This window comes from Nelumbo nucifera, chromosome 5 (genome assembly GCF_055504915.1).
Source record: "Nelumbo nucifera cultivar China Antique chromosome 5, China Antique-T2T, whole genome shotgun sequence".
Lineage (NCBI taxonomy): Eukaryota > Viridiplantae > Streptophyta > Magnoliopsida > Proteales > Nelumbonaceae > Nelumbo > Nelumbo nucifera.
This window is the reverse complement of record NC_142653.1, coordinates 19,823,891-19,834,091: the sequence shown is the minus strand read 5'-3', so window position 1 is coordinate 19,834,091 and position 10,201 is coordinate 19,823,891. Positions and strand designations below refer to the sequence as shown.

Genomic DNA, 10,201 nt, shown 5'->3' with positions numbered 1-10,201 from the left:
AATGAAGAAATCTATGTGGAGCAACCTCAAGGGTTCGTGGTGCAAGGACAAGAAGATAAAGTTCTCAGATTAAAGAAAGCATTATATGGCGTAAATCAAGCTCTGCGAGCCTGGTACATTAGAATCGACAGCTACTTCACTGAGCAAGGATTCAGGAGGAGCAAAAGTGAGCCAACACTCTACATCAAGACTCAAGGTACAAATGACACACTTATTGTCTCTTTATATGTCGATGATCTCATTTACACAAGAAATAATGAGAAGATGATCAAGAAATTTAAAGAAGACATGATGAAGACTTTCGAAATGATCGATTTGGGTTTAATGCACTACTTTCTCAGGATCGAAATAACTCAAGAAGATGGGATCTTCATCTCACAAAAGAAGTATACAGAGACTCCCTTGAAGAAATTCAAAATGGAAGGCTGCAAGACAATATCAATTCCATTAGACAACAATAAAGCATTCAAGAAAGAAGACGGCTCACCAAAAGCAGATGAATCACAATTTTGAAGTTTAATTGGAAGCTTACTCTATTTAACAGTTACAAGACTAGACATCATGTATGCAGTTAGTCTGCTATCAAGATTCATGCAGAGTCCAAGTCAAGTTCACTATGGAGCAACTAAGAGAGTACTTAGATACTTGCAAGGAACAATGAACTACAGAATATGGTACGGAGTCACGCATGACTCAAAACTAATTGGCTACACAGATAGTGACTGAGCAGAATCAATAGACGACATGAAAAGCACGTCAGTATATGCTTTCACAATTGGATCAGGGATATTTTCTTGGGCATCAAAGAAACAAGCAACAGTTGCGCAATTATCAGTTGAAGCAAAGTATATTGCAGCAGCAATGACAATAAGCCAAGCTATTTGACTAAAAAGAATACTTGAAGACATGGGAGAACCACAAGTGGAAGCTACAAGAAATCTACTATGATAGCAGATCAGCTATAGCAATGGCAAAGAATCCTGTATTTCACAGTAGAACGAAGCATATAGACATCAAGTATCACTTCATCAAAGAAGTTTAAGCAAACAAAGAAATAGAACTCAAACACTGCAAGACTGAAGAGCAATTAGCAAACATGTTCACAAAGGTACTACTAAAAGGCAAGTTCAAACTATTACGAGACATGATTGGAGTTATTGAAATGTGCACCAAGGAGGAGTATTAGAAGTTGCTACACATTTCTAGAATGCTTTACTCTATAACTTCCTAGTTATACTTAAGAAGCAGGTAAATTTGTGTGGCCAAAATTCCTTCATTAAAAGAAGGATCTAGAGCGAATAATATTAACTACAAATGTAAAATGGGTTTACTTGCAACCACTCACTCTAGCTACTATAAATACAACCTCTTGTGTTGCAAAGAGCAACAAAAAATAAAAAATAGGAAAGCTATTAGCATTCTCTCTCCTACTTCCTATCGTATACTCTACTCTTCTATACCATCATTACGGTCAAACTCCAAAATGCAGTGGAGCGAGGTTCCTGTAATTTACCCTATTTTATTTCCCCTGTCGTGTTGATCAAATTCTTTTAAGTGATGAATGGTTTCCAACTTCGATGAAATAAGTCGAAGCAGAGAAACAAAAGCATCCATTGGAAGTGCAACAAGTTCTCCACATGATAGCAAGAGAAGGAGAAACGAGCTATGCCAATAACTCATCACTTCAGGTCTCTCTCTCTCTCTCCCTCTCTCTCTCCCTCTCTCTCTCTCTCTCTGCTCTCTCTCGCTCGCTCACACATCTCAGATGATCTAATAATCTGGTCTGTTTCGTCGTTCCTGTAGAAAACGGCCATATGGAAAGCGAAACCCATAATAAAAGACAGCATACAAGATCTCTATAGCACCAGCTTCCCACCATGTGTGGCAATTGCAGACTTAGGTTGCTCTTCAGGGCCCAACACATTGTTGGTGGTGTCAGAGATTATAAATACCATCAACAACACATGCCGCCGCTTGAGTCGTCCATCGCCAGAAGTCCAAGTGTTCTTAAACGACCTTCCTGGGAATGACTTCAACACCATTTTCAGGTCTTTGCCTGCGTTTTATGACAAACTTAAGAGAGAGAAAGGTCCTGAGTTCAAGGGATATTTCATCGTCGGAACTCCGGGCTCTTTCTACGAGAGACTCTTCCCAACCACATCTCTGTACTTTGTTCACTCTTCTTATGGAGTCCATTGGCTTTCTCAGGTAATTAAGCTTATCTTCTTTCTTTCTTATTGGTAATGAAAACTTCACCGGTGAACTGCCGGTCTTAAATTCGGCCAGAGAAGAAGGTTGTGTCAGGTTAGTTACGTGGCAGCACTAAAACTTTTGCCAAACTCTTATGTTGGTATAGATTTCCCTACATTTTTTTTCATTTCCCTATCTTTTCCTTCAAATCAAACATAGCCTTATGGTCATAGACTGTGAATTGTAAGAAATGGTGAAACTACGAAACTAACTAGAGATGTCAATGGGTTGGGCTTGATAAGATAGTGTATTAGTCCCGAATCAATTATTAATCAAAATAAAATCATAGACTCAAAACTGTTCTTATTATTAATAGGGATAATTAAGTCTATGTTAATAACAAATTAAAATTAACTCAATTTTTTATAATATAATCTTAATAAAAATGACATTAAAATGGTAAATTGTTTATATGTTTATAAATCAAGTGTTTTAAACCAAATTTATATATCTTATATATTATCTATCAAATTTATCATTTTAAACATTAAATAAAATAAATATTACAAAAGAAACTAAAAAACTTTTATATATTATCAACTCAATAATCAGTTTAAATCTTAATCAAATTTGGCTAGAACCAATTCAATTCTTAATTCTGTGCAAGATACAGAAATCTAAGGATATAATCCGATTCTTCCTCTGAGCTTGTTACCTTCACTTCTACCCATGAAAGTTTGCTTTCAAGAACTCGCTAGCATCTACTTTGGTATCACATTTATGCTAATAAAAGCATTACTGTATTGCAATTTACAACCCAAAAGCATGCAAATTCTCATCAAGCCAGATCATCATTTTTATACACAACCTTTATTTTGCAAGACATCTGAATCTGCAGTTTTCTTTGGCTTATAGGGCCACTATAGCGGTAGTCATCCCCGGACCCATAAGCCCCTCCAACCTGGAGCACACGGAATTTGATCTTAGAGGTGTAAATCAGATTGTGCTGCCAGCAGCCCAGCACAACAGCACATGGGTCGTGCCAAGCATAGCACAATTGTGTGGGTCGTGCTGGATCAGAGGTTTCAGATCCGTAGACCAATATTACATGGCACGATTGTCCCAACCCACGGACCAGTCGTAGCTTTCATAACTTTGGCTCAGTCCACAGCCTATCTTAGCCCAAGGCTCAGCCCACAGACTAACTTGGCCCATGGCACAGCACGGGCCCACACAGGCCAACCCCCAAAATATCCCATGGGGGAGGCATGGCCCGCACAAAGTGCGAGTCGCACATGAGCTGTGTAATGCCGGCCCAGCATAGCCCGTTTTACCACTTCCACACTTAAACAATACTCATTTGCCTATGCTGAAAATCAGTGACAACTATAATGATCTTTCGTGTCATAGATATTTGTGGCATCTCTTGGAGATCAAATCAGCCCCTTTCAATGTCCCACAGCATGACAGCATGTCTCTGCTGTGTATTGGTAATATCTCCCTAAGATAATACCAAAAATAATGATGTCATCATTCAGAAATGTTTCTAATACACGGTAGAAATGTGCCCTGCGACATTATTGGGGGCAATCTTGTAGGGGGCTGATTTTCTTGATGATGATATCTGTTCCTCATAAATGAGCACCTCACAGGCACATCCACCATACATTGGGAACATCTCCTATGAATTATTACTAATAAATGCAAGAGATATTTCCAATGCATAATAAGATGTTTGTGTGAGGCGCGAGCAGATCCGGTCTCCATTTCTGACTAAAACTTTTCTTGACGGCCGCTAATGTGATTATCTGTTTAAGCTGATCCTCTAAACATGAATATTATATTATATTAATTATTAGTCCCATATCATCAACGAAGTTCCGGGTCAACTGCCTACTGCACCAACTTGGAGAAAAAGTCGTGAGCAGCAGCATTTGTTTGTTAATTAATGATTATGCATATTTAGAAATCATTAATTAGATTATTAAGATGCTAAGGTGGTTGAACTGGGCCTTAACACATTTTGATGCATCCCCTTTTGCACAAGCTTGTGGCAGATTGTTCCAATCTGCTCTTTAATTGGTACAAAAATATAGGAGGCGGTAATTCTTAGGTTAAGTCTAATAATCTTTCTAATTCAGTCCAATCCACTCTTAATTTAATGTATTTGGGGTAACAGATATTGAAAATCAATAATGCAGAAAAGATATGGTATGAAAAGAATTTTGATTAATTAAAATTTATTTATGAATTTTGATAAATAATATTTAATTGACTATCACGTTTATGATTTCAGTTGACTGATCATAAATTTTTCAGATATTATATCTTTTCGGTATCATAATCGAACTCAATGGAATTAGATTTGAATTGGGACAAAGTCTGGCCATAAGGAATAGACGATGGCTCAGTGAGCTTTGTTCCCAGAACTGCCAATAAGGCAGCTAGTCTCACTTGGCGAAGTTTGGTTTACGTGTTGCAAGGACCCAGACTTGGTCCGGTTGCCCTGACCTCCTTAGTGATTGTATTTTTGGATTATTGCTTGTTGAGCCCAGTTTAATGAATTTGCCTAATTAATTAGGCTTCGGGAAAAAAAAAAAAAAAACCATCTCGTCGTTATCACCACCAATAATAATAAATTAACAATTAATCTATTCCGTTGCAGTACAGTTGTGAAATTTGATCTTAAGATTAAGCCCATGCATTATTATATTATATGTATATATGAACACAAAGGTGATCAGGGCTAACAACCAACCAAAATGAAATGTAATTAGGTCCCTCCGGGTCTTGACGACAGTGAAACAGGCGTAGCCCTGAACAAAGGGAACATTTACATTGTAGAGTCAAGTCCTCCTAATGTGCTCAATGCATACAAGGAGCAGTTCCAAAGGGACTTCTCACTATTTCTCAAGCTACGTTCCCAAGAGATGGTTCCCGGAGGACGCATGGTCCTAACAGTTATGGGCAGAACATGTATTGATCCGTGGAACAAAGAGAATTGCACCACTTGGGAGCTATTGTCAATGTCACTCAGTGACATGGTCTTGGAGGTACACTTCATTAACTTCTTTTAATTTCTTCCTAACTAATTAAGCTCATCTGTCCCATCTTTTCTCTCTGGCTCTCTGCGTTGTTTTGTTCAATTAATCCAGGGGCTTATTGAAGAGGCAAAATTGGATTCATTCAATCTTCCCTATTACACTCCTTCCACCCATGAAATAAAGGACCTAATCCAGATGGAAGGATCATTTAAGCTCGACCGGATGGAGATATTTAAACTCAGTTGGGACCCCACATTAACGGAGGATGATGGCATTAATAAAAATAAAGACCAGCTGCTTGTTTATGATAAATTCAAAAGCGCACAGAACGTGACAAAGATGATAAGAGCAGTGGCCGAACCAATGATCCTGAATCACTTTGGAGAAGAGATGCTTGATGATTTGTTTCAGAGATACATGGAGAAGGTTGCCGAGTACCTGGGAAGAGAGGAAAGCAAGTACGTTAATCTGGTGGTTTCCATGATCAAGGAATAAAGCTGGTATATTGTATACCAAAAATTCTCTCCTGCTAGTGCTGGGTAGTTGTTTCAATAATATCTCAGTACTCTTGATTTTCCTTCCTGGCTACTTTCTTTGGATTCGATGGTTGAAGGAATAATAAAACTCTGGCCAAATAAAAACCTAGCTATATGGTGCTTTAATTAGTTTATTTCCTTTAATTTGCAACTTCCACTTTAATTATGATCCTATATGTAATGTTCTAAATTTTTAGTTAATGTAATTTCTAAGAAGGTTGATTTGTGATGATACCGTAGCATTTTTTTTTAATTCTTATAGAACGTATTAGCATAAAAATAATACCATCTTGTTTATATCTCTCTTTTGAAGTATAAAAATCTATGATGCTGGAAAGGTATAATATCATAAGAATTTTGACTGACCAAAACCTCAATTTTGATGAATACCAACTGATTGATTGGCAGTTGGCGCTCTTAAGATTCCGGTTGAATGGTTACAAGTTTTTTCTGGTATCTAAATCTTTAATATTGATAGATCTAAAACCTTTAACATTGGAATGGATCACGTACTTTTGAGAGATGTAGTAGATTCCAATCAAATTCGGATTATAATTGATTATTAAAAAATTTAAATAAATTAGACTAAAAAATAATCAAAATATTATATATTAATAATAAAATGAGTTAAAAATGACTTTGATATTATATTGTACGAACAAAATGAATAGAAAATTACTTATATAAAACTTGAATCTAGTACGTACATATGACCATACATATTTAAATCAGATCAAATCGGATCGAATTTAAATTTGGATATAATCGGAAACAATTTGCAGCCATTAAATGTTTAAAAAGAATGTTCCTGTCAAAGACTAAATAATCAAATAATAAATAACAAGGATCGAACAGATAGTTGGCGAGAAATGTATTTCCAATTGTTAAGGAATAACTTTAAAAAAAAATGAAAATGTTTAACAACCCCAGTCGCTTTCACTTCCATTGTTTACCTACCCTCCACCTTTTGTTTATCGGAAGTGTCTTAGCTGGTACAAATGAATCTAGTACCTACATCCATTGCTTTTGCCCTGTTATTGCATTTGGGAAAACTTATGCAGCTGTAAGAGCCATTGATGCAGATATCAGGGATGTGATTCAGGCTTTGCCATGATCAATCTTGATGGGAGTTGACAGGGTTATCATATGTTTGGACGTTTACCAATCCTGGCAGGAATAGACTTTATTTGAACTTATATTATACCCAAGCCAATACTTTATCTTTTGCATATTCATGTATGTAGTCCGTAGGTATAAGACACCTAAGCTTACACTTAGAAAGGGGAAGAGATGTCTTATGGGTAAAATCAATTAGCAAGTCATATATATTACAAACAAAAATCAATAATAATAAGGCATACAGAACTATGGGCTTGAGAAGACAAAACTACCTTTTTATGAAAGACATGTTAAGATGAAGAGTAGAAACACGTAATAATAATATGATTACATTTTTTATTAAATAAAGTAATAAATTAATTAGTTATATTTCTTTATTATTTTATCACTTTGCATTTGCACAGGCTTAGCTTCTTATGTCACGCAGGCGATCCTGGTTCAATCCCTAACAATCAGAATGTTCATGGGTCGGGCTGGGCCGGGCTCGGGTTTGACTTTTATCAAAATTTTAGTGGGCCCAGTCCGAAGCCCGAGCCCAACACTATGTAAAATCAGGCCCAAAGTCCAACCCATGAACAGGTCTACTGACAAGTTTAACGCATCTTTCTGTACGGTCTTTTGGTTGTTTACAAGTCGGGAAGATTGAAAATCGGTCTATTTTCGTTTAACATACGGAAAATCTAGCCGCCAAAAGACAAGATGTTGAAAAGACGCAAGACGACTATTTTGGGCTGATTTCAAGAAGCTCCAAATGAAGGTTTTCACGTCTTTTGTGTTTTAATCTTGCACGGAAAGACCTAGAACGACGTAGAAAAAATGCACATCTACCAAACAGTCTTTAAGCTGCCCAAATCTTATGTCAAAAGCTCAATACGTTTTTTGAACGTTAGAGTTACAAGATCTTCTCAAAGGCTTGCCAAATTGAAAAGACATGATATTATAAAGGCTTTGACTCATTACATTCCCATGGATTTTGATGAAAATCTATTTGATTGGTTCTTATTTTTATTATGCCAGTTGATTGGTTGTAAGTGTTATTTTTTATATGATGTTTTTTCGATATTATAATCGAATTCATAATTTTGATAATAAAAAACTCTGAAAAATCATACAAACATCACTAAGAATGATTTTCTGGGACGATTGGTCATTTTCCCTATATTAATTGAACAAAACAACGCAGGTATCAACTCTGGTTAGGACTCAAAAGCCTGAAACAAGGACAATAATGTCTTTTTATATTATCCCTAGAAAGCTCTTTGAATCTTTTAAATTCGACAAACCTACAAGAACGACTATAGGAAAACGAGTCATCATTTTTCTTGATGGAAGCCAAACTTAATCAATTTAATCAAATTACTAATCTTGATTTCCCTTTAAAATACAGAAACGCATCATGGCTCAAAATCTAGTTCTGAACTTGTTTACGACGTCTTCAGCGCCGACCCTCTAATCATGAAAACGACTGTATTTTGTTTGACCCACACAATTATTAGGGAGAAGTATAAAATTGCACGATGCACAATTCTGAATTCCAGCCCTCCTTACTTCTGCCCCTTATAAATCACATCCTAACCGTAAATTTGACATTAATTCACGGTCAGAATGCATTTCCTCTGTACTTAGAGAATATAGGGCCAGAAAATTCTGATCTGGGCTGATTGGTACTTCTCCCATTCTTTGTTGGCATTTAATTATGTTTCTTAGCTTGAAAATGGAACACCCCTTCATGGCTTCATTCACAAGTAAAAGAAAATGCTCAAACATACGAAAGCTAAGTACTAGTTGAGAAAAACCACGGTCCAATTGGCAATTGGATCAAGTAAAGAGCTTTCCCTGTTTCCGGTTTCCCACACGAATGGACGAATCCACCTATTTCATATAAAGCCGAAAGATCTTTGTGGCCCCCACCCCTTCCACATCTGACACTCCTGCAGACTGCCCCATCCATCACATAACAGTCCATATCAACCAGTTTGCATCTCCGCCCCACACAATGCACGCGGTGGGGCTTTCTCGCGTGCGGGCGGGCAAAGTGCGAGTTATTTCATTCATTCTTTAATGAGTGCAGTAAAAGAAAGTCGGTGGGGCATCTCCGCCCCCACACAATTAACGTCATTTCATTCTTTAAATAACCAAGAAATTTTCTCTTATCTTTGCATTGCATTGGGTTGCTAAAAAGAAAGTCGGAGGAGTAAATCATTGACGTGGGGAAATTTTATTAGAGAAAAAGTAGCCCAAATTAGACATAAAATGGAGTAAGTATGCTTAATGAATGCAGTAAAAGACAATAATTTGTCTTAAAAAGTAATCCAACGAGAGCAATGAAACACAGTTGGCAAAAGTCAGTGGCTTACCACCCGCAGTTGCACCACACGACAGCAGCAGAGGTAGCACCACGAGCCGTGCGTACACACCTGGCAACAGCAGTAAGGCGGGGCCTACACGACAGCTCATAGGGGTGGGCCCACCCTTATCTGGACACGTCAAGATAACTTGCCTTCAGCCTTCCTTATCTCTTATCCCTTATCTTATCTTATCCTTATCCCTATCTTAAGTAAGAATTATGTTACCATTAGGAGTAGGTTATTAGTAGTTTGAGTTCAAGTTGGAGTTTGAGTTTAATTAGGAATTTCCTTTTGTAATCTCCTATTTAAGGAGCCACGAATTGGAATAAAGCATTCAGTTTTCCAGTCAAAAAAAGAGTGAGGAGAGTTCGGGTGGTCTCTTGAACAAATCACCCCCCTCAGTTTGCCACCATAGGGTCAACTCGCAAAGGGAAGGGCAAGGGAAGGCAAGGAGTTTCCCCCACAAACCGCCCCGTGACGAGATCCTACACCCGGGCCCATAACATTTTGGTATCAGAGCCAAGCGTCATGGGTGACATGGAGCAACTATCATCCAAGGTTCACGAGCTGGAACACCGTCTCGTGGAAAATCACGCGGAGGTAAGAAAAGTTAAAGAGGACGTCAGGGAACTCCGGCGTCTACTGGAGTTATACTTCTCCAAAAGGGAAAGGAGCCCCGAAGGGGCAGCCACCCACAACAGTCGTCGCCCAGATCGGGCAGAGGGATCCGATGAACGACAGAACGACACCCCAACAGCAGCAGTCATACCCAAATACAGTCGTCTGGAGTTCTCCTCATACAGTGGCAGCGGTGACCCACTTGGATGGTTGTACCACTGCGAGCAATTCTTCCGTAATCAGCGCACGGAAGAGAAGGACAAGGTTAGCTTGGCAACATTCCACTTGATCGATGAAGCATAGCTCTGGTTCTACCGAGTGGAGTAAGAAGAACCAGGCCTTAGTT

General features: G+C 38.0%; 1 protein-coding gene across 1 annotated transcript; it reads left to right on the top strand.

Moving 5' to 3' along the window:
• The first annotated feature begins 1,400 nt into the window (after positions 1-1,400).
• Positions 1,401-6,002, top strand: LOC104595931 (putative jasmonic acid carboxyl methyltransferase 2). The gene is made up of 4 exons (XM_088887358.1): positions 1,401-1,688; positions 1,804-2,208; positions 4,968-5,243; positions 5,346-6,002. Exons 1-4 carry the CDS (start codon positions 1,638-1,640, stop codon positions 5,727-5,729), a joined length of 1,116 nt encoding a protein of 371 aa, XP_088743484.1. The 5' UTR covers positions 1,401-1,637; the 3' UTR covers positions 5,730-6,002.
• The last annotated feature ends 4,199 nt before the right edge of the window (positions 6,003-10,201 follow it).

Bases quoted from the DNA above. Each gene is read 5' to 3' on its own strand.
- LOC104595931 (XM_088887358.1), top strand. From the start codon at position 1,638: ATGATAGCAAGAGAAGGAGAAACGAGCTATGCCAATAACTCATCACTT. The intron at 2,209-4,967 runs GTAATTAAGCTT...AAATGTAATTAG, and splicing joins GAGTCCATTGGCTTTCTCAG to GTCCCTCCGGGTCTTGACGA. The intron at 5,244-5,345 runs GTACACTTCATT...CAATTAATCCAG, and splicing joins TCAGTGACATGGTCTTGGAG to GGGCTTATTGAAGAGGCAAA.